This window comes from Anopheles coustani, chromosome 2, assembly GCF_943734705.1.
Source record: "Anopheles coustani chromosome 2, idAnoCousDA_361_x.2, whole genome shotgun sequence".
Classification (NCBI taxonomy): Eukaryota; Metazoa; Arthropoda; class Insecta; order Diptera; family Culicidae; genus Anopheles; species Anopheles coustani.
The window spans coordinates 41,625,696-41,650,249 of NC_071289.1; the positions used below are offsets into that span (position 1 = coordinate 41,625,696).

At 44.5% G+C, this 24,554-nt stretch overlaps 3 protein-coding genes across 3 annotated transcripts; 2 read left to right on the forward strand and 1 right to left on the reverse strand.

The window, feature by feature from the left end:
- The first annotated feature begins 91 nt into the window (after positions 1-91).
- LOC131265796 (protein O-glucosyltransferase 2-like) lies at positions 92-2,751 on the forward strand. Its single transcript, XM_058268113.1, has 3 exons — positions 92-399; positions 468-1,674; positions 1,734-2,751. Exons 1-3 carry the CDS (start codon positions 200-202, stop codon positions 1,854-1,856), a joined length of 1,530 nt encoding a protein of 509 aa, XP_058124096.1. The 5' UTR covers positions 92-199; the 3' UTR covers positions 1,857-2,751.
- On the reverse strand, positions 2,597-24,389 carry LOC131265789 (kinesin-like protein KIF14). The gene is made up of 4 exons (XM_058268102.1): positions 22,827-24,389; positions 4,930-5,549; positions 4,674-4,860; positions 2,597-4,208 (listed from the first exon to the last, which is right to left on the reverse strand). Exons 1-4 carry the CDS (start codon positions 24,387-24,389, stop codon positions 2,898-2,900), a joined length of 3,681 nt encoding a protein of 1,226 aa, XP_058124085.1. The 3' UTR covers positions 2,597-2,897.
- Positions 11,805-21,034, forward strand: LOC131265812 (uncharacterized). The gene is made up of 2 exons (XM_058268133.1): positions 11,805-12,860; positions 19,591-21,034. The coding sequence occupies exons 1-2, from the start codon at positions 12,668-12,670 to the stop codon at positions 19,908-19,910; spliced, it is 513 nt and encodes a 170-aa protein (XP_058124116.1). The 5' UTR covers positions 11,805-12,667; the 3' UTR covers positions 19,911-21,034.
- Positions 24,390-24,554: the final 165 nt, after the last annotated feature.

The window sequence follows — 24,554 nt, forward strand, 5'->3', positions numbered from 1 at the left end:
GTATCTCATCGAGCACATTATCTTCTCACTATGAGACAGCCGCGTCAATTTGTTTTTCAGTTTTTCTGTTTACCAACAAACCAAACCTCGGCAACCAGAAGTGCATCACGAAGTCACGCTTCAGTTACCGCGATACGAAAAGTGTACGAGGAAGATCGGGTGTTGTTTTTTCGCGGGAAAGCAAATCCAACCCCACAGCATGGTAACGGATCAATCGGGAAGGTACTTGCGTTTGCTGTTGGCGTTGGTATGCTGGACTTGTGCGCATTGCACCAAAACGGATCGTACGATCGATCCGACTAAGAGCCGTGTATGGGGACCAGGAGTGGAAATACCAGACCGGGCCACCCTTCCAGCGCGTTACTTCTTCATCGAACCAAGAGACGCGGAGAGTAAAAAGTGTGTGCACAGTTTTTTTCCTTCAGAATATCCGTAAAGTTTGTAAATTTCTTCCCTTCATTTTGTAGAATCAATGAGTCTCAAAAGTACGACGTTCATATTATCGGACAGTCTCGTTTTGGGTCCTGCCGGTATCGATTGAGCCAGATTGATCGCCACGATGGATCAAGCATCATTCGGTACAAGTTGGCCGAATCGTGTAGTGATGTATCGATCCACGTCCGGCACAACAGCATCCATTTGAACGGGTCTCCGTTCGTCATCCATGGCACACTGTACTCGGAGCAGTGCTACTGTCCGCAGGGCTCGGTTGACGAGTGGCTCGAGACGGTCCGCTGCCCATTGGGTGATCCTCAGATCGACATGGATCTCATACCGTTCCGGGCCATCAATTTCTCCAGTCTACGCACCCGCATGATTCAGCAGTACGACAAACCGGGTAGCATTTCACACTGCAACTATGTAATCCTGCGGAATCAGGTACACCGACGTTGCTACGGGCAACATACGGGTTTCAGCAAGTTCATGGACACGATCCTGTTGTCGTTGGCGCGCAAGTTTACGCTACCCGACATGGAGCTGTTCGTAAACCTGGGCGACTGGCCGCTGGTGAAGAAGGGTGGCCAGAGCCGCACTACCGGACCGTTCCCGATTTTTTCTTGGTGCGGCAGCGACGACACATTCGATATAGTGATGCCGACGTACGATATTACCGAATCAACGCTCGAGAACATGGGTCGCGTCATGTTAGACATGCTCTCAATCCAACGAAGGGGAATACCTTGGGCGGAGAAACATCCAAAGGCTTTCTGGCGTGGACGGGACGCACGCCGTGAACGGTTGGAACTGGTGGCTCTCGCACGGCACCATCCCGATCTACTGAACGCGTCACTGACAAACTTTTTCTTCTTCCGTGACGAAGAAAGCGAGTTTGGCCCAAGGGTTGCGCATATTTCGATGCATGACTTTTTCGATTACCGCTATCAGGTTAATGTGGACGGAACGGTAGCGGCGTACCGACTGCCGTACCTCCTTGCCGGCAGTTCGGTTGTGATGAAACAGGATTCGTTCTACTACGAACATTTCTACCGGAAGCTGGTACCGATGCGTCACTACATCCCATTCGAGGCAGACCTGTCGAACCTGGTGCAGCAGATCGAGTGGGCCCGCGACAATGACGAACAGGCGCGCGAAATACGGGACAACGCGAACGCATTCATCAATGCCAATCTGCTACCGTTGGACATTTACTGTTACCATGCTTTACTGTTCAAGGTAAGTTAAAAAAGAATGACGGTAGAAAGCGATTTGCTGAAATGATTTTTCCCGATCAGGAATACGCCAAATACATTGTCAGCCCGATTCAGGTGCAACCGGGCATGGAGAAGATTGAACAGCCTGACGAAGCCTACCACTGCCCGTGCGAGCGGACAACACTTCCGAGGGACGAACTGTAAACCCGCCTTCGGCTGGTCTTCATACCACAAGTGACACGACGCGACCTGCATTTATTTCCTTTCTCTTCCCGCATTGGGCAACTTACAACCTACCTAATCGAACTAAGCAAAAAAAAAAAACAAACAATTCTATGACGCAACCTGCAAGCTGTGATCGTTACGTTATCATTTTCCGTAGGGCATTTTTCTCCCACCCCCCACTAATAGGTAGAAAAATGGGTTCGTAGAGTAAACTAAAGGTAGTTACGCGATGGATAAACACAGCATTAAATCCTGAGCAGAAACCGTAAACTAATTGCTGAAATAGTTACCCTCCCGAGAAGAATTAAAAGTATTACCGCTCGAATTGAGAATTTAGTAGGGAGTTAGTATTATAAAACTACTTTTTCTAGGGAACTGTAGCGCCCTGCTTGACTCTTGAGAGAGAGAGAGAGAGAGAGGTCTAAATTTAAAGTGTGTGAAATAGACATTTTGCAAAGCTTTTTGGGGCAGAAAAGCAAATTCTCTAAACGTTACTGAAAATCTATCCAGAATTCTCGTATTTTAACAAAGTTGAAATAAACGCTACGAAATTGAACCATAAACTACAGCACCTAAGAGCTGTTACTTATTTTTAATTTCAACGGCTTGGTATTGCTTTCGGCACTATCAGATTGATTTTACTCCGCAGGAGAATTCTTCGTTGTTGCTGAGCCGGTTAGTTCGAAACTAGTCAAAAACAAAACTCATTTAAGGTTTTCTTTAGAAAATGGTATCGTAAACAAAAATGGAGCCACGAAAATGATTTTATTTAACACAATATATATGTAAAAAACATTCAACCGACAACCCGGATACATCGATTTAATGAGCTTTACACTATCGATTTGATTTTGTAAATATAAAAGTTAAAAATTGTTCAAAACTTTTAGAATTATCCAACCCTGTTCTTCATACCCATCTAAGACGCTACGGCAAGAATTTCGTTATCTAAATCCATTTTAAAGTATCGCGATTTAACTTATCTCTTGTGCCATCAAAATAAGTCCTTTATACACTCGGCTACTCCAATAGAAACCGAACGGCCTTTGGTGTACGTCCATAGTCACTTTCGGAGGCGTTCAGAGTAGCTTCCTTGATGTTGTGCTCGGTCAGTGCTGATCGGATCGTTTGAAGCGATCGCTCGATATTACCAATCGATTCTAGACACTGGTTGGCTAATGCTCCATCAACATCACATGGATGACGACTTTCCTTCACCTGACCGTTATCACCGTCAACATCCATCATATTCCCTTCTCCAGCGGAATCCTGCTGTTTCTCGCATAGCTTCCGCAGTTTGAGTGTGGCCAGATGAATGTCTCGTAAATACTGTGATGCTTTTTGATCGAAACGCCGTGGCGGGGCAGCTTTGGTAGCACTCGTGCGTTGGCAATTGTTAGGAAGGTTTTCGTCGTTGTCGTCCGTACCGATAAATAGCGCCTTTCGTGCGCTTCCACCGGAAACCCTTCCGTGTTCATTCCCGGTATCCATAGAAGGTTTGGTAAAGATGGATTTCAGAAGGCCCTGTGATTTGCGTGAATTTCCAACAGCCCCGGTACTTGGCGATCCACACGACGTTGTGCTCGTGTTGGACACCAAACTGTGCCTCCCGAGAATGGCATCCTTTAGCGAGCCAAGAGTGAGAGAAATACGACTCGAGTTATGCGATTCGTGTAGTAGAGACTCATTGGCCGATTGATCGGCCGCATCGTTCCATATGAGATCGACCGGTTCGAACATGTTGTCTGCGGTAAGATCGTCCCGATCACGGACGAAACCCAGCCAACACTCGAGCCTCGCCGGTAGCCACTCGGCAACGCGACCATTCGCACGATCCACTATGTTAACCATCGCCCGGAAGATGCCTTCATCCTGCCAAACCTGCGTCTGTTTAAACTCATACTCGAGACCCACATCGCGACAGCGTTGGCTCGCTTCCTTGACCATCATCTGAATGTGCGCTAGACTCTCATCGCTCGTGTGCTCCATTATACGCCGGATTTCATCGGCCAAGTTCGATTCAGCACTTGGATTACACTCGAACGAGTCTTCCTCAATAGACCGATCCCCCTTGGGACTGTTCGGTTTGTCCCGTTTGCTAGCAGATTGCAATAGTGCCTCTTGTTCCGTCTCTAGTAATTCTTTGCGATACTTGTACCGGAACTTTTCTAGCTCGAGCGAGGCAAGCCGTTCTTCGTAGTCCTGTTCTTGGGCCATCCGCTCGGCCTCGATACGTGCTAGGGTAGCCTGCTTTTCGGCGTCCAGTTCCTGTCGCAGTCGGTTCTCCTGTTCACGCAAGATTTCCTGATGAGCCAGCTGGAAATCAACCATCTACAAGTGAAATAATAATTAAAAAAAAAAAGATTAGAGGCTTATGATTATTCAGTACGGTAGTTCGTGGATTAAATGACTCTTTATCAAATGAGTTTACATAAATGCACAAGCAAACACAGTTAATATGGCACGACGAAGGATTAAACGCATTTTTATTTGAAGCAAATTAAATGTTTGTGCTATAGTTTAAAAAAATAGCACAAAACTATAATTTGCTATTTTTTGTATAGTTTGAAAATACCAACAAATCTAATATAATGTTTTCCCGTTGATTTTGCATTTTGTTTTTAGTATTTTAATTTTAAGAGGCGAGCATACTTCTCCTCGTAAGCTTTAAAGGTTACACAAACAAAACAAATGGAAAAATTATCATTGAAATCACAATTAAATTTTATAATCTATGGAATTGCTATAGTTGGTAAAACGTAGAAAATCTTTCTTAGGCATCAAGTGGTCACTTACAACTTGTGTCGTTTTGTTGGGACATAATGGGTTCGAGATGCGGAAGTAGTGTGACCCACCAATCACCAACCGATCACCATGCAGCAGTTTGCGCCGTTCTTGAATAAGCTCCCCATTCACGAACGTCTCGTATTCGGTGTTGGGTTCGGGCATAATGTACAACATTCCGTTCTTGTTCTCGATTACGCTGCAAATGAATGCGAAAATTGTTTATAGATTCATCTTTCCGCCATAAACGCGAGGCTCCGGCACTTACCAATGTTTTGGAGATACCAGCGGCCCCTCGAGCACAATATCCGGTGCGGATAAAGACGAAGGACGACCGATAAGTACCGTACCGGGTGGAATAATGTACAACAGCGTCCCGGAAAGCATGGGATCGGCGGCCAAATTCACCAGGCAGGGTTCCTTCTGCTCCGCGGACAACTCCAGGGCAAGACCCTTCCGCCTGAGCAGTTTCATCTCGGTCCGGCGCACATCTTCAGCCTCCTGAAGCCGCTCTCGCCACGAACGTTGCGCCTTGGCAAGCTCCTGTTCCGTTTCGGTCAACTGTTGCCGCAGCGCTTCCACCTCGCTGTCGTCGACCGTGGTGGTTTCGATGATGATTTTCCGTGGCTGCAGATACTGCTGGTGCTGATTGGCCTCCGAGAGACGCCGCTGGCGCTCGTGTTCCTGCTGCAAAACCTGCAGCCGTTCGATTTTTGCGCGCAGCTCCCGGATGATGCGATCGTGCGGGTCTTCGTTCACTTTGACGCGGTTCACGATGCTACGGGCTTGACGGGCGTACCGAAGCGTGGCCAGCGTTTCGTCCACATGGATGCTGGCCGGAGAAATGGTGGCGAGCATGACCGTACGCGAGTTTCCACCGAGCGATTCCTGGCGACGAGAGGAAGGAACACTAATTAGTACGAGTTAATGCGCATAAAGTCGAGCAGTATAGAATAGTTCGTTGTGTCATTGCCACACATTTAAACCATTGAATAATTATAAACACCACCAAAGAGCGACAAAGGCAAGTTGCGACCGGAAGCGTTAAACTCGTCCAATCGAAACGAAACCCACTTCGTTGCGGCCAATAAATTCAATAAATCCAAACAAAAAACTTACAATTATTACGACCACATAACCTTTCGCTTTGTTGCGCGTGGCGTAGCTGGGCAACAGGGACAAACCCGACCGTTGCTTTAAAAAAATACAATTGATATTATGAATTTTCTTTTTTTCCAACACTTCAATCACATTGATTGTTTTTCTTTAGTATTTTTTGTGATACAATAACACAGGTTACAACAGGAACGCATTAAATGTAGTTTAGATTGAGAGTAAATCGGTTACAAACATCTCGCTGGCGCAAGGAGATAAGACGAATCCGGATGACACTACTGTCGGTAAGATGATAGCCACGGTCAGGGTCAAACAGGGCATTTTCTGTTCACTAACCGCAGGCTGCACCCAGCAAACACTGCAAGATGCACTGGACGGATGGTAATGGGCCTGGTGGCGCCATTTAGATTAGAACAAATGTATTAGAGCGGCAAACATTGTGATACATCGCGTGTGAATTACCTTCTCCTTCTGCTCCACGAAAATATGAAACGGTTGTACGATACATGAACACGTTTGTTTGTTAAATCGACCAAATATGTCTATTCGGTAAGGCCATTAATATACGGCCGAAAAACCGAGGAACTTGAAAAGCACAATTTTAGAGGTTTTTATTGAGAGATGGCTCTTAACACTAGAATACATTGCTTTGGAAACTTGCCCGAATACTTTAATGTTGAGTCCTATTCTTAAAACGCTGTATTTTCGACGCTATTTTTGAATTTGTCTCCGTAAACTGTTACTTTTTAGTATATTTGTTGACTATCTTTTAGCGTTTTTAATTTTATGATGTACCACTTCATCATTCTTCTAGCTCAGCGTAAAACAAAAAAGAACTATGTGAATCGAATGTTAATCTTTTCTTAATTTTTTTTCAAAATCGTATATCACTTAAATTCAGAAAAAAGTATGCGCTCTAATGCTTATATATATATTGGGCCACCTTTAAAAAATCATTTTATATTTTTAAGATAACAAATGACGCCACAAATTGACCATGAAGATGTGGATTTTTAAATTTCCCATGGATCGTTTCCGTCCTGTGCTTTGTTCCATTATTCCATTCATATATTTTTGTTTTAGATGTAGTTTTTAATTTTAAGAAAAGCTTTATTTGTTTTGTAAAAATATTCAGCCGTTTTCGAGATATTAAAATCGAAAATTGTGTTGGGGTCAAAATGTCAATTTGGATTCTAGTGTTTAAACCAAAGCCAACCAGCGGCAACAACCAATTCCGGAGAAAATATTGTCCATTTATTTCGCAATTCGCAGTAGAAGTTTCCGTTGAGTTTATTGATTTTTTCTACAACATTTTATATGGATCAAATATTTATCCAAAATGAGTAATCTAGAACCGACAGGTGCTTTTTCTCTTTTATCTAACCTACACGTTTCAAAGTCTATCACCAAGCAATTTTATAGTGTTTAAGGAAGATAAAACAGCGAAGTGGATCACGTTCAGAAAGGACGACAGAATAAGTGATTGCTTTCCGGTGGGTGAGTGTTTCTTTAAAAGTTCTAGAAACATTCCATTCGGTACACACAAGTTTACACAAGTCGATCGCTGGCACACTTGCAGGAAGGAGAAGATAAGGAATTGACCAAAGAGCACCGGTTGTTGGTGGAACTATTAGCTCAAGCTTCATCTGGGGAGGGTGTGTGCAAAGCAAATATTAAGACTATGCAATTCTTTCGATTCGAGAAAAGGCGTCCCTGTCACAAGCTTTATACTGCTTGACTTCGCGTTGCAAAAATTTCTATTTATAGATAATGAATGATGTAAGAAGAGAGTTTTGAAGTACCAAGAACAAACAAACGAGTCATATTACGATCATTCCAGACGGTAAGATATTTGAATCATACCGAGCTGAAACGTACTTGGGTCGATTTTGCGTTGTTCACAATTGCTCGTGTTCTGAACGGAAAAATAGGTTGGATAATCGGACGGGAACAGATTTGTTTGTTGTTTGCGTTATCGACAAACCGGTACCTCCAAACTACGCCGCATTAGCCCGACGGGCGCACTGTAATCACTAATGACTTAAATCCCGCAAACCGCCAATGATGAACACGACGTGCGTGTCAACACCCTTGGCTCCCCTTGGTTGCAAACGGTGACCTTATGGGGAGGGTTTGGCTTTCTTTGACAACTACGCATTGCCGCTTCTAAACGGTGTAAGGTTGGAGGAGGTTGGAATCGGATGCGACGTAGTCAGTGCCTCTATCGTTATCAAACCGGAAGAGAAAAACGGCGCTGTGTACGAAACTATTCAGGGACCGTTGGTGCTACCCGAACGCCACAGGTAAGTCCAGGGAAGGTTGTATAGTGGCGTAAACACTATACCCAGTAAACAGGAATAACCTTGCTTCGGTAGTTTATCTTTAGTTTTGGTGAAGGACTACCAAATTTTACGACTTAATGATTGACTTTTAAACTGGTTCCTGCTTGTCGCTTTACGGTGGGATGTCTGGGACGTCGTTTTTTTTAATATTTCATACGACCAATTCGCTATGGTTTGCGAATTTTCTTCGTTAGTCAAACGTCTCAAAACGTAAGATTACCTCACTCTCAGCCTTGGAGTGAAGGTGGTACCGAGCGCACTTGTAAGGGCCGTCGTTACAGATAAGCGATGGGTCAATCCAGCTGGCCTTGTATGGTGAATGATACGGTCCGGGCCGAAGCTTACCTATTCTTTTTTGCCTTTTGATTATTTGATTATTGATCATTCCGGTAGGACAGTGTTGTTGATGGGAAGTTAAGTGCACATGGTGCTCCGGGGCGTAGTGCAAACAAAGTAAAGCAAGGGTCGAGAAATTCAGACCTGCAAAAGCATGCCTTTATCCGATATTCCAAAGAAAAGAGGCGAAAATATTCAAACTCGCAACAAGAAAAAAATTTATAGATAAACCTTTGAAATATTATCGTAAATTGTTAGTGTATGTTACTATCTAACTCAAACAAGTCAAACATTGCTTTACTATGGTCTTAGATCTTCTTATTAAAATTATCTTTTGGGGTTTTTTGATCAGAGATTTTTAACGTAAAACGTTTGTCAGCCCCTACACTAACGCATCGTTGAGTTTTGTTGCTTTACTTTAAGTGGAAAAGCCCATATAAGTGCCCTTCGAGCTGGGTATTACATGATTTAATCTATTTTACCCAATGAGACTTAACCATTAACCCATGACTTAATGAAAGATTAATTTCATCTTCAACGCAAAGAAAATGTATATTCCAAAGGATAAACCCCTTATATAATTCCTTGCAAACGGCATCATCGCTTGAATAATCTATCAACGTTGTTCAACTACTACAAAAAAAAACTGATAAGAGCTTCTTTCATGTTATTATTTCCATTTGTACAGACAGGGGGAATAACTTTAGCAGCACGGTCTATGATCACACTTCACCAAAGTTCCTTAGTACAGATAACCGGCAGTATTTCTTTGTCAATATTTATTATCTTCCGTTATTCATCTCAGGTTCTTTCTTTGTCATGCCCTTGTTTGCATTTTTGCACTTACTTGTCGTTTCAAGTTGAGCTTGAGCTCTCATATTCCCAAAGGCTGATTAATGCCGATTGTCTTAATTGTACATTACAATTAGATTACCCGTCACCTCATCACAATGAATAGGCTTTCAACAGGGAATATACGTAAGCAAAGTTGAACTGTAATGTAATAGGAAATATATATAAGCAATGTAGAACTGTAATGTAAGCAGTATGTAATGCATTAGTTAAGCATGAAAACATAGATTAAATTGGAAAAAAAATTCACATAAAAAATTTAATGTTAGTTAAGATAATAAAATTAATATTTTTAGCTTACTATCAGCTAAGACTAAGACCATAGTAATTAAAATTGGGACTGAACTGTAGAAATCCTAACATACATAAGTCCTGCAAAAAAAAAATCAAGTCCATGCCAATTAATTTCGTTTTCCAAATATCTGCTTATCAAAATTGGGTATATTCATATCATTTTCATAGTTTTGAGAAGCGATTCTACTCGACATATTTGACCCTGGTCAATTTTTTGTGCTGCAATTTTCCTTCACTGAGTCATACACCGCCAGCAGATGGAAGCAGACCGAAAAGTTGTTTTCAGTCAATTTTGTTCCTTTTGCCGGGCACTATCAAAAACAAAGCTCCACTAGCGAAGTGCCTTGCTGATCAAGGCCCCGTTGGCTGGCGATGCTGGGAATGCTATTTTTAATCTCCTATGCTCTCTTTTCCTTTTGCACATAAACGCAAGGAACACCAGGCGGGCAAGAGGTTACCGTCTGGCGAGTTAATCTAATCGCGAAAACTTAGAACACAGTCCGTTCTATTGTCGTGGTGATCGGTGTCGAGCAGTGCACAACGTGGCAGATGGTTGTTTTTGGTGTGTATAAAATTTTTAATTTTTTTTTTGCTGTAACTAAAAACCATTCCGATTCTCACTGCTCTGGTGCATTCACGGGATTCACTACCGCGGGTCGCCGGGGACGTGAATGTGAATGGTTGTTGTTGGGGTACATGATCCATGCGCGATTCCAACGAACATAAATTCAAAAAAAAGAACGCCATCTCTCTCATTTTATTGAATGGCGGTGGATTTGATCGCGGGTTCGCGCAAAGGCAGTGGCAGAAGAGCGCGAGTAATAAAATAACCGTCGTTTTGGTAAGAAACAACACCAACACTTAACACCCGAGCAAGCTACAGGGATGCGCACACCAGTTGAGACTGAGTATAAGAAAGAATATGTTTGAAACTAGAAGATTAGTTGGTCTTTCGAACTTGCTGATTTGTTCAAAGATAATCTGGGATTTGGAAGACCTACTCAAAACTAAATTTATAATTTTTAACGAAATGTTTATGAGATTGTTAATAAAAATATATTTACAATTGTAACCGAGAAAGGACGGGATAAGGCCTAATTGTAGGAAGGAATTGCCATAAAAACAAAAAAGTCAGTTAGAGCATGTTGGCTCTGACAATACGACAACATCCGTCATACCTCAATAAATAAAATAAAATAAAATAAATATTTACAATTGAAAAATAGAAAATTTTAAAAACATACTAACAATCGTACAATCACAATCGAAAAAAAAACAATCGAACATTGCTACACGTACATGTGCAGATGACCAAGTTTTGACTCACTAAAGTATCAGATAGTTAAATACTGTTCCATTTTAATCAATAAACAAATTTGACAAATCAATTAATTAATGGAATCGATGACGAAATAACATTAAAAAAAGTAGAGAGAATAAATTTTGAGCAGGGCGAAATTTGTCATATTTTTTAATTAACATAGTAACATATTATATCAACATATTATTATGCTTGTATTTTTATTTCTTAAATTACTAACACATGTCAGAAATGATAATCTTCAATATAATCACCAACTCAATTACATTTTTAAGTTTGAGCTATTCGTCAACTGGTCAGTAGAGTTTAGAGCACTAGGCACCATTCGTCCCGTAAATAGTGGTACTTGAACACAAATTTATCGATCGTGCCTTACATATTTGATTGAAGTCTTAGCTGAAATTTGTATGTTTTTTACAGTAAAAGGAGCCCAAGTGTATTCAACATCCACTGCGAAGATCCATGTGCTGATACCCTTAACGTGGACAGCAAGGCATACCGCCGTTGCAACGCCAGACAACCGTACATTCTCCTTCCAGCAACCCAACAAAACCGTCACGAACACATTCGCGTTTGAACGCGTGCGCGAGATGAGGCGCGTCTACGTGTGTGCCACCACGTCGTCGTCTTCGTCTCTCCAGGCCCAAATGGTGTGCAGGTACCACCCCGAAAGATCGTCATCCAACGTCGGAACCAGTAACCGAACGGCGATGATGCGTACCGCGTTTGTATGTGCGAGTCGAGAGAGATGACCATGCGGCGGGACGCAGGACGATGGTGGTGGTGCCGCGCGGATGGTGGAATGTGGGGTGTGTTTTTATATATCCGTGGCCACGCTCCGTACGGTTGATTCAGTTTCGCTGCGGAAAGCAAACCGGACGAACGTGTTCAAATCGCAAATCGAGCTAGAATATTGCGTCGTTTTCATAGCACCGTTTCATATGCAAGTGTTCCGAGTGTAAGGTAGTACCGGAGGCGTGATTTTACCATTGAGTGTTAAAAAATAACGGCAAAATTGTGAACGCCAAATAATACTTTAACAGCTACGAAAACGATTTAAAAAACCCCCAAAGTGACCCATCCCACAAACACGGTGAAGTGAAAGTGTTTGTCGAAGAGGGTGTGTGATCTCCCCTTCCTTTTGCTAATTTGTTTACCAACAAAACGATAGAGAAGGCGCTGTGTGGGGTGTTTCGTCAATGCTGAATGAATATTGTACCACATAGTGGTGGACACATTGCGCCAAATGAAATCACTGCCGTGAGCAAACAACACGCATCGAAGGCACGGGTTTTTGTCGAACAAACGTGAAACAAATGATCCGATGAACTGCTAGACGGTTAATAGACAGAAAAGTATCCTGGTGAAGCCTTATCGGAACATGCGGTAAAGAAGCCATTCGATGTGGCACCATCGTTAAGCCGGAAAGCGGAAACGAGAAAACATTTTCTCCCAGTTGAGGGACAAAGCGCGACATAAATAAAAACCAACCAAGATATTCCGCCGCGGATTTCACGGGTGGTCAAATCGGTGGAAGGAGACCGACAGCTGCACAAGGACACGGCTAGTTTGGACGGAAAGCAATAACGCTTCACATTTCTCCAAGGACTTTTGTTTCTCTTGCTGATTTTCACTGAAATCTAAGCAGGCTAAGCAGCTTAGTGACGGCGGGTTGAAAACAACAGACAGTATTTTCGTAGCCGTAACTCTTCGCTTGTGACCAACACACGGTGCAAAGCAACACGATGGACATCTACTACATGAGCGACAGCATCCAGTACTCTTCGTTCCGGGGCCCGGTCTACCGGGACTACGAGAAGTTCCCGTACGGGACGCTCGAGAATCCGCTCAACAATCCCGTCTCGAAGAGCAAACAGCAGCAACGACAGCAGCAACGCAGTCATCACTCGAGCTCCAGCAGCACCGCCAGCGCTCAAGGTAAACAACCGCCATGACGAACCATCTACAATACGCCGTGTCGTGTAAAGGCAATTGCGTATCCGCAAAGCAGAGATCTCTCGATCGTTTAGCCCGTACTCGATCGTACCCGCCAACTGGCGGCGAACTGGCAGCATTTAGATGAACTATGGGATAGTTTTGAAACTGGGATTTCCTACTGCTCACGATTTTCCGTTAGAAACATTCGCGTGGAATTTCCAACAGTTTTGATGCAACAGAAAAAAAAACCCCACTTAGAAAATTCACTTCACTATCATTCTTTCCCCGACCCCAGCCCGCGGAAATCTCAACCGAAAGGTGTTGTATTCTCATGCGTTGAGCTGTCGTGGCATTTTCCTTAAACCGATTCAGACCGGTATCCGATGGTACGTTATGTTCCACGCAAAGGGAAGGTGGGTACGATCGACGCACTCTACCACTATTTGCGTAAACATATATTTGCGCCGGTACGGACGCGTGTGCAAACACTCATACACTTTCGTAAGCCCCGGCCTCTGGCTGAGGTGTGCGCAAAGGGTAAGAAACTCTCAAGACGTTCCCCTGTGGCTTCTTGCCCGCGCGTATGCCTCGACGACTTTGAACCACCGAAAACCAGAACCGCAAACAAAACAACATCAAAAAAAAGGCATTTATTAGCGCAGGACGGTAGTGGTGATGAAGAGAAGTATGGCGGTTAATGCGCGAGTTGGTTGCAAAAAAGTTCATTTCCGTTCTCTTAACCTCGTTCGAGGCTCGATTCGATCTACTACGCGTTCGGTCTTTACCGTCCGGAACAGAACGAACTCTTTCGAGGAAGGATTTGCAAAAAACCAACTTGATTTTTAAAGCGCACCATCATGAGCGAAATAAGGTGGATTGGTGCAGGGGAAAAACGTAGCAATAAACACTTGTACATATTCCTGGCCTTCTGTTGCTGTGTCCAACCACTGACCGGAACGGATTGGACGAGCACGCAGAGCAATTCAACAATTCCTTAGAGTAATCAAATGGTTTTCGAGCCTTGAACGCTCACCTGTTTCATTCGTCTCCAGCTGCCAGACACGAGATATGAACCCCCCCCCCCCTCCCCACCCGGTCTGTTTGGCCATGACCATGTTTCTTCAAGGGAAGATTGTTTTTGTTGATATTTTGACTCGAAACGCTTCGGTTGGGGAAAGGTCGGTGGCGTACGACAGGGTTTATGCTCACGTGTGCCAATGTGTAAGCGGCGTATGGCCCAGTCACCGGACACAGACGAAAAACTATTTTTGGCGTCGACCAAAACATAAATATAACCCACTTCCACTTTGGTGTCCACGTCGGTCACAGCTCGGCGAAAAACGTCATTCTGAATTACGATAGACGCCCGCCATGAAATGCATTCTACTATTCATCGTGTATAGTAAGACTAAGTTAGTGCGTACCTCCCCCATGTGACACATACCCTCCCGGCCCCGTCGGGTGATCTAGTCATTCAACAAAACATTTCTTAAAATAAACCCAACCAGCGAAAAAACACTTGGTACTATTTCGGTCACAAAAGTAAGGCGCCTGGCGCAGTGGCTCAAGCGGTCGGTCTCCCCCTCGCAAGCATGCACAAAAGCGTCTTACGAAATCTTGTGGCTAGACGCGTACCTTAGCTTAATCGATTCAACGGTGTGTATAAAAGAACCCCCCGATCGATTGGGGCTCTCGTGTGGAATGTTGAACACCTCCGGCGCCAGCGAGTTAGAGGTAACTCGAATCAATTTCAAAGACATCGTCCGTTTCTCTGACGTAAATCGCTCACCACGGTTGGCACACCACGCCAACCAGAACCAGGGGGTCTGTGGTCAATCACCGCTGAGGCCGCTGTACAGACGATCAGCAAAGCGCAACGAAACACGAGCCGCTCTCCGCGATCTCGTATGTCTCTCGTGGCCACCAGGTCCAGGTTTGGTGGTTGTTAGCCTTCTTCCGCCACAACACATGAACACCCCATCGAGACCGGTTTCTCGGAGGCGTCCGGTTGAATACGGTAGGGTGGTAGATGAAAATAGTAAATAGCAAACAAGATTCCAGGAGAACCCAACTCCGCAGCGAACCATCACACTTCAGTGCAGCAGTTCACCTTTCGGGTGGGAGGAGTTGAAGGAACATATAAAGGCGGAAAATGCAACGCAATAAGTTTGTTCCGGCCGCTCGACATGGAGGCGGTGTTGTGCACACATATCTCGGTGTACTTACCCCACCCTTCTCCTCGTCATCGATGGTTGACATCATCCAAGTTTAATCGCATTACATTCCCTCTTCCGGCTGTGGGAAGAGTTTGCTTGGGAGATAGTACAGTACAGTCTGGGCGAGTCGGATGGATGTAGATCAATTTAAAAGGGGTATGAAGGAAGTGGTAATATATGCTATATTCCGGTGATCGATAGAGGACAACTTAACACTCCTCGGCACACGGTGTGAGCAACAAGTGCCATCCGGCCAATAACTTATCGTTCCGTTAGTCAACCCGGGTTTGATGATGTCTCTAAAAAGGGAAGAAACATCTCTCGCCTTCAATAACAACACCAACAGCACCACTATCATCATCTCATTCGCAGTCATCCGCGAACAGCGCGAATGGCCGTATCATAAATAATCTCGTCAACTGACCCCCGCAGCCAAAGCTCCATCGATAGAATTGGCGAGCGGAAGTTTACTCGCAATATACGATGCAAATGAAAGGCCTAGAAGGGTTCGCAAACAAAAAACACACACATTACTATCTCTTCTAACGTCGCTGGAGGTAACGCGCTTGTGTCCTTCGATCAGGGTGCGCAAAAAAGAGGCTTGTCTGTTACGCCATTTGCAGCAGAGTAAATGCTAAAAATGAGTAAAGAAGGGGCATTCGAAATCTAAATACTTTTTGCCCCGTCTGAACCAGAGGCGCACTTATTGGCACACGCGTGTCTACCACCATGTCCATTACCGGCCCGAGAAAGTGACGGTGAAGATCATAACGTCGCTGGTAGTGGCCTGAGAATTTACTTAAAAACATTTCCGGCGGGGTGAAAGGGAAACCTTGAATTTAATTGGACCTATTTTGCAAAAATAACTGAAACACATTTCCCGTTTCAGTTAAGGAATGGTTGGAGTGAATTATGTCAGTCAGACGGCACGGCATCGCGATATGATCATCGTGAATATTTAACAGTTGCTTACGCCACATAGCTTAACGTGGCACGACCTGGGAAGAGATCACAAGCTAGCCGAGGTTTAATTAGCACCTCCTATCATGACTGATGTGCTAATAATTACCATCGATGTCTCTAACCACTTTTACAATAGTGTGCAACCCTTGGCTAACGGGTGTTATAGCTTGGCAATGTTGTAAAGATAACCAGTATTATAGCTCTCTCTCTCTAAAAAACAAAAAATAATAGTAAAAGAAATAAATCTCTCTCATCACACATGGGCAAATTATATCATCTTTTTAATTTTTTAATCCAATTTATTGATCGTTTTATTGTACTTGCTATCGCAAAGATCCCTAAAGTGATATAACATATTGATGATCAAATTTTAAAATAGTCAACCTGTGTCTATGTGACCAGAATGCCAAAAGTTTAATGATATGCAGCCGGCTTGAAAAAATTACCGTGTTTTGGATAACAGATTTGATATGTTTCATTGAACTGAAAAATTTGATAGACTTGTTAAGTTTATCCGTAACCAATAAATAGCTATAATATGATTGCATTCTTAGAACAACCAATTTGTCGAACGCAATTATTCAACCATAAAACAGTGTTCTTTCCCATTGTGTATGACCGGAATTGAAAAAGACACTGATCGTCGGTCCAATTCAATCAGGAATCGTCCGATCGTCCTACATTGCGCCGGCATGAACCGGTAATGCAATTACAGCGTACGAGAACGCGGTGAACAGTAGCGTACAGTATCCAATCTTCTCCGTAGTCCGGAAGCCAACGCTCCTCTGTGCCAGCATGGGTAAGGGTCGAGAGGTTACACTTAACGAAGTCATTTATACCACCTCCTCGCCGGAGCTTCCCATTTCCTTTCGCAACGGCGTTCCGCTGCACAAAACACGATGCAACTTAAAGCCAGACGGTGATGTTCACCGAAACAAAAAAGTGAAACCAGTCACGTCGAAGGGCTGCGCCTCGTGTTGGTCACGGTTGGTGGCAACGTCGTGCCGCACACCATTTGACCTAAATTTTTACTTTTGCCTGTGTGTGGAAAGTATGTCTACCACCTTCCTAACGTCTCCACCGAGTGGCGCATGCGTTGGGAAGGACTCGGGACGTTGTAAAATTGACCCACCACTTGTGGCAGAAGGTGACTATTATTTGATGGAACGTGTTGAATGGCTAACGTCGAGGTAGTACACGCGGGACGTGGAGGCCATTGGCCACTGGCGGGATAGTTAATTACGTAGACCTTGGAAAAGGTTACTCCACACCGAAGACCGATTGAAATAAACAAAAAGAAAGATCGGACGATATCGTGCAAATGGTTCTTTGTTCAACCATCTCCGTGACGTCGAAGCAATTAACGATACGAAGTAATATTTTGCAGCCTTACACATGAACCAACCCACCGTTCTCAGAGGTGTCCTAATGCCTTCGACTTAAAAGAAGCCCCCATGGTGCAACCAAACCGGTTCCGCCCGGAGGAGAAACGGCAGTAGGTGTGAAGTTGCCGGACTATGATGACTAAAAATAATATCGGACAACATGTGCACGCGGGCACGTAGACGCCCTAATATGCTGCATGTTGGTGCATGTGTCGGCTACGCACCGTCGGTGAGCAAAGGTCGCCGCCGTCTTCTTGGCGATGGCATTCCCAGACAAGCAAGACGACAATTAGATAGTGGGCTTGAGTCCCCCTCCCTCGCTCCGTAGACTTGATTGCTTTCGTGCAGACAAGAAAAATCACTGAACGTATCCCTGGTCGGACAATGTAATAATGTTATCTTCCTCCGGCAGTCACAACCCCGGTTCCGTCAGTGTTCTCTCCATCGGCGATAACCTTTTACGATTTGCGTACTTCTTCGATCGCCGGCGTTGACCGTTATTGCAGGTCCGAGGAAAAGAAGTTTGCAACAGTCTTACGGCCCTCGCACAGATAAGCGCTATCAGCAAAGTGTCGACTATCACCCCCCTGATAGCTTGGGAACGTGTGCTCAGGAGAATGTCCGCCACGCCTGCCATCATCGGTTCATCAAGTTTGTCCCTGTTTGCTTTCCTAAGAAAATCACCGACATATCAACTTCGTTCGTATCAGTTTTGTGCCACATGTTTCTACGCTGTTAGGAACTAACTCCATTACCGAATAAAATAAAAAAAACCAGTCCCGATATCAGTACAAGCCAAGCCGTACCCTGTCCCATGCCCTTCAGCAGTCGATTGATCGACGAGCAATCCGGATTGCACTGGATTTGATGTCGATAATTTCGGCAAAACAATGGTTCGGGAAACCGAATGTTACCGATAAGAAGCTAATAAACCTTAGCCGTATGGTAACAAAAACCCGCTAATTACACATAGAGTTTCAAATATTGACCTAGATTAGCTATCGCACTAAGCGCGAACTGCTTTTTATATTGCGATCTCCGGTTTCACACAACCACAAGACAGATAAATTGGTTATAAAATCCAGGAAAAACTCAAGGAGATAAAAAACAAAACAAAAAGAACATAACCAAATATCTCAAACCCAAATGATTAAGAATCGCAAAAAAAGGACGATAGCAGATATAAAAAAACTTTTATACAATTTACTCAACTAGAAGCTTTTATTTTGTGCTTAGTGTGCAGTTTGAATCAATAAACCATCTCGCACGTGCATGACGTATGAGGCGAGAAGAACATTATCAGCTAGTAAACAGTTCCAGATCACATGAAGGGATCGTAAAAGCTTGCAAACAACAAACGTGGGACGCAGCATCTCGTGACGACGGTGTGTTTCCTGGGGACCGGATCCTGTTGACGCTTCCTTTCCTCGAAACTAACAGCCGGTTAGCACACTTTACAAACGTTTTACACCCATAACTTTACAAATTCCCCAAGGTTGTGTCGCTGCTGTTTCTGTGCCAATTATTTACGGCCAGCGCTGTACAAGGTGAAGTGTTGTCTAAATTTGCAGCTAAGCGCAAGATATAGTCGTGCCAGCCGAAGTTTGCCCCGGAGAACAATTGTCCGAACGAAAAACGAATGCAAATTCCCATGTAGAGAAGGTCAATCCGCCCCTATGCAGTAAACATTGTTTTCAGTACGTACAAATAGAGCAGAGCCTGGCTGGCTAGTAAATTCACAAGTATTTGTTCTGCGGACAAACACTCTTCGCCACAAGGGTGGGCTGATGGTGGGAGAGCATGGAGGGAAGGGTTTAAATTAGAACACCACCGCACCACACCGAGGGTGGTGTGAGGCTCACATTGATTAGATAACATGGTCAATCAGTCTCGGTACTGCTCCGGTTCCGAAAGCTCAGTGTTTGCGTCGGTAGGTATAAAGATAAGGAAATGGACACCTGCGAGACTGGGGAGGCATCGGGACAGAAGAACAAAGCATCAGGCAAGCTTTGAGCTGCACCCAAAGGTGTTGTTGGCCACGTTTGTCAACATTGATTGCATACTATGTACTGTTGCTGCTTTAGTTGCTTGTGACTGTAATTTGAACTCGGCCTTTACTTATCGCACCGTTTTTCCTCTTCCTTCTCTCTCGTTCCCTTTCTGCAGCTAAACTGCTCAGCTACATTGGCAAGGCGTCGTCCGGCAGTAAGGCGTCCACCAAGGACTCCTGCCCGTTCTGCAAGGAGCAAAAGAAGCGCCCGCTCGGCGCGTACATGCGTAAGCGCGGCCAGCGCATCACGTCCGAGAGCATCAGCGAAGACGCCGAAGAGTGCACCGAAGAGCTGCGCGAGGAGGACGAGGAGGGCGAGGAGGCGTGCGAGGCGCCACGATCGAACCTTTCCGGAAGTCCGCCCACCAACGATCACCAACACGTGCACCGTGGCATGGTTGGCTTCAACCGGCAGGAATCGATCGAAAGCAAATAGGGCGAGCGTATTTCTCCCTTCCCCGGGGAACGAGGGAAAAGCGGAGAATAACGAGTTTATCTTATAATCTGAATGATTAGTAACATAAGGCAGGTTAAGTGAAAGTTGGAGTAGTTGTAATTTGTCACACATAGAACACTTTTCTTCATTTCTGAATGCGAGATTATTATGGCTCAGATCGGAGTGGAAAAGGTGGGCGAGTGGGACCCACTCTATCATGGTTTTGTTTCAACGCGATGAGAGCGTAAGCGGAAAGAATCGTACCACCACATTCAACAAAGAGTAATCAATCATCTGAAGAAAACAAAAATCTATCAATGATTTCGATCTGACTTTCCGTAAGCCGTAATTTTCACGGCCGCAAAGGCAAAGAGAATGTGAGGGAAATGCGTAGCGCAGTACCATCATCGTGGTCACTGTTGGTGCATAAAGACTGATATATATTTTATATGCTACACAGAATCTGTACTTTTCAAGTGGCATTGCAATGTGTTTTATTGCAATAAATCAGTATATGAAAAAGTATATAAAAAAGCCACACAGGAAGCAGATTTGAAAAAAATCATGTTTATGAAAAAAATAACAATCAAATTCTGAACGAAAACAAAAACGAAAACGTACCTAACATTTAATGAGAACTTTTGTAGAAAAATGAACTTAGAAAAACACAATATAGAAAACGAGATGCAGCATGCAGCGTAAATTAAACGTTTTAGATATGCATTTTAGCATGTCGAAAGTAAATAGCATTTTGTGGAAGGTACGAGATACGGTACGTAAGCAAGGGCGTACACAACAATGCAACCGACTGTACCAAGTGGATGATAGGCGCCAAATTTCCAATCGTTAGAGCTTGAAACAATATATTTTTGAACCGTTGTGAGTTTAGTAACATATAATGATAAGTTTTATTATTGTTGTACGGGGTAGCGTTTGGTAGTGCTTAGTATATGTAATATACAACTATGGCTAGAGAAAGGTCGTAACTAAATTGGCAGCATTGTAATCCAATCATTATACAACCAGAGTTTACACTACTATAATTGCTTAATGATATGTCTTAAGGGCTGCAACTGTACCGCTTTTACCTGAACGTTTTCGGAGTGTACTAAATAAACATTTGAGCTATGGAAAACATTGTCTTTTCAATTTCATCAAACATTTTAAAGCAGTTAAGAGAGCAAAAATTTACACCTGCGTCGTGTATTGTTTTAGCTTTATCAACTTCGACCTTTGAAGTGAAACCACTCACAAGTGTCCCATAATCGGGGAGAAAACATCCAGATTTCGACGTAACAATACATCGCAAATTACACTAATTGTATTTTTTGGAGGTTATCAGCAAGATTAAATTGCGCACTCGAGTGGGCAACACAGCACAGGTCGAAGGGAGCGAGGCCGGGCTCCTTACGAGCCACCCCCTTTTCCTTCATAACGATAAGATGTGCCCCTTCCTTCGGGCTACCCCACAAGCCACGTTGGTACAATAAAACGAAGCAAACAAATGGCCCCGATAGGAATTTGAGACCGGCCTCAAGTGGGGCAGCCCTCTGAACACTGCATGCTAGCAGGGTGCATACATGCGACACATAAGTGGCCACTTACATTGGTCTGGCGACACCACATGGCCGGCATCCTCCCCGGGTTTGGTCACGTATGCATATCGTTGATTTTCCCCCCTTGGAAGTTTTAAGGACAGTGGTCGCTCTGGCGTATTATCAACTAGCCTCCCAGCCAGCTCGATAGGGAAATGGTAGGATTGTTTGCGGTCGTTAGTAAAAAAAAATACCACAAAGAACCGGGGGTTTCCTTATCGTTATGGTCAACTTGATTGTACGATCGCGTGGTTGCCGCAATTTGCCTTTTTATTTTAAATTCGAGTTTCCCCTTTCTTATGCAGTTGGCTTGTTGTCTTAATCTTATCTATATTATTTCCATTTACTAGAAAAATCCGCGACAGGAAATCTGCATTGCCTTTGGGGCTTTTGATGAACTCACCAGATACCAGGGTAGAGTATGTAATCATTCGTGGCATTCGGTGACGTACGACGAAACTTATCGGAGTAGACTTATCGTTCTTCTCCGATAAGTCACAAACAATATGTTATTCTCGGTAAATTTAGTTATAAACGAAACATAACATAGAGTACGACCCCCTGATTAGATTCCTCAGATTGCCTCCATAGCTACACAGCGGGACTCGAAAGATGCTGTCGGTTTATATGTTATCACGTTGCAAAGAACCATCAGACCATTTTTTATCGGACAAAACCGTTTCCGTTGCGGTTTTTTCCTCGGCTTTAATTTTATGTTTTTTAAATACTTGCCTCTCACACTCTCAATACCACTCTCGATCATTTTTCCCAACGACCGAGCATTATGAGGCTCACTCTTTAATCGAATCTTACCACGGACGGATCACTGACTCGCAGGGGGTCACCGAACGAAACAAAAAAAAAAAAATAGAAAAATAAATCAAAGTGAATTATCAATTTAACGATTGACAAAAAATAAACTGTCCCAAAATGAAGTGGAAGAAATTATTCAACGGTAAACAAGCTGATAAGAAGCCGAACCCGGTGGAGGAGCGTAAGTAGAAAGGACGTACGACACAGTGATTCACGAGGAACTCTTTGATAAGAAAAGGGAAAAACATCTAACTCATCCGTTGCAGAAACCTCCAAAGCGGTTCAAAAGACTATCAAAAAACCATGCTGCGCGAAATGTGCCATCATGTGCAAGTGCAAGCATCACCGAAGGGTCCTACGGAGCATCACGATACCACCGAGGTGTTTCTTCGAGGCCAACACTTTGCCGATGAATTGAAAATGTTTTACACCAAGCGAAAAGCGATTTCAAAAAGCATTAATAAAGAAATGTGACATGGAGTGTTTGTAGTGTGTCTGTTTCACTTACCCTCAGCAGCCACGTGAGTACCGAGTCACGGTACGGAATGTAAGTGTTGGCGCCTTTCTTTGGATCAGCAAGTGCCGAGATAACTTTGCCGAGCGTCAGCAAACTCTTGTTGATGCAAACGCCCTCCTTCAGCCGGGCTCCACTGGCACAGGTCTGGCTAACACGCTCGGAGCCGGCGAGATCAACAAGACTGATTTTACTGCGCTTCGTTTGCTTCACCGTGGTCGGACCATCGCCCACCGAACGGCCCGAATCGTCCGGGTCGCTGCTTTCTACGATCTCCACCAGGTTTAGCACTACCGAGAAGATCGAATGTGACCTCGAGCTTTTATCGTTCATGCCGGTGGCCGCCGTGGCCCGCTGACTGTTTCCGACGGCAAGCCAGTTCCGGAGGGACGTGTTCGAGTCGACCGGGTGCGTGCTAAGATCGACGACGTACGGTCCCCACACGGGATGCTCGCGAACTTTAAGCGGGGGTTTTTTGGCGCCCTGTCCCGGGGTCGACACAACGAAGCCACCATCGCTTGGCGTGACGGAGAGAAGGTCGTGAATTTTTTCGTTGTAAATTTCGAAATAGCTCACTTCCACCTCGGCGTGAACTTTCCCTTTGAGTGCATTGATGCGGGCGAACAGTTCGTGGCAGAACCGAGGGATGATACCGGCGTCTGGATTCGGGGCGTCGTCGTAGTTATCATCCAGGTCCATTCCCATCATACTGTAGCTCTTGCCGGAGCCCGTTTGCCCGTACGCGAACAGGCAAGTGTTGTACCCTTCGAAAGCTTTGTCCAGCAGCGGATGAACCATAGTGTTGTACATCTCGGCCTGGTTGACGTACGCCGGGTCATCCGCATTGCAGGACCAAAATACGTGATCGTAATGAAACGCATGCTCTACGCCAGCCGAATTGTCAGCCGTACTGCCTCCGTTAATGAAGATCTCATTATTTTTTACACGGACAATATTCGATACCGAGTCGATGCATTCTTTAACAGCAAGCGGGCGGATGCGGACAGCGACTTTTAAATTGCTCATCTCACCCATCGAACCATCCTTATCCTTTTCTTTGGTGGTGCTGCGGTATGAGTCGTCCAGTTTCGGCTGGCTGGAACGGTGTTTCGCACCGGCTGGCAATGGGCTATCTACTGAAATAGGCGCGAAACATTCCGGAGTCCTAGCGTTGAGCAAGTCTTCACGAGCTTTGGTGCGCTTTAGTAAGTTCCTGGGCGTGCCAACATCTTTCGATGCACTTTTCGATGAAACCGCTGGTGGTCGGCTGGATGGTGTGAAGCAATTATTCATGTTCAAAGCGGTGCTTGATTTGGACTTGGCCATTGCTATCCCATTGACGGCTCCAGAACCTGACAAAGATGTTTTGGGTGTTCTGGCAGGAGAGGCTGCTAAGGATTCGGAGCTCGATGTGTTATGTGGGCAGGTGCGCTTCGTTAACAAGGAAGTAGGTAATTTCGATCCTCCCGGCCGTGCCAACGATCGCGGGGTTGATGCTTTCGTCGGCGACGATGAGGCAGCTGTTCCGAAACGATTCATTGGAGTGCGTGAATACATCTCTACGCCAGCTTGATAAAGTCGATTTAAGCACGCGGTATCACCGACACTGATAATCACTAACAATACACCAAAGTTCCTCTTTGCACAATGAGTTTTTCGCTAAAATTATCTATTATAGAAACATTTTCTACGAAGCCGCTTTCGAATACAAACGATCGAGAC

Bases quoted from the DNA above. Each gene is read 5' to 3' on its own strand.
- LOC131265789 (XM_058268102.1), bottom strand. From the start codon at position 24,389: ATGTATTCACGCACTCCAATGAATCGTTTCGGAACAGCTGCCTCATCG. The intron at 5,550-22,826 runs GTAAGTGAAACA...TCTCGTCGCCAG, and splicing joins TACTCACGTGGCTGCTGAGG to GAATCGCTCGGTGGAAACTC. The intron at 4,861-4,929 runs GTAAGTGCCGGA...ATTCATTTGCAG, and splicing joins CTGGTATCTCCAAAACATTG to CGTAATCGAGAACAAGAACG.
- LOC131265796 (XM_058268113.1), top strand. From the start codon at position 200: ATGGTAACGGATCAATCGGGAAGGTACTTGCGTTTGCTGTTGGCGTTG. The intron at 400-467 runs GTGTGTGCACAG...TTCATTTTGTAG, and splicing joins AGAGACGCGGAGAGTAAAAA to AATCAATGAGTCTCAAAAGT. The intron at 1,675-1,733 runs GTAAGTTAAAAA...TTTCCCGATCAG, and splicing joins ACCATGCTTTACTGTTCAAG to GAATACGCCAAATACATTGT.
- LOC131265812 (XM_058268133.1), top strand. From the start codon at position 12,668: ATGGACATCTACTACATGAGCGACAGCATCCAGTACTCTTCGTTCCGG. The intron at 12,861-19,590 runs GTAAACAACCGC...CCCTTTCTGCAG, and splicing joins CAGCACCGCCAGCGCTCAAG to CTAAACTGCTCAGCTACATT.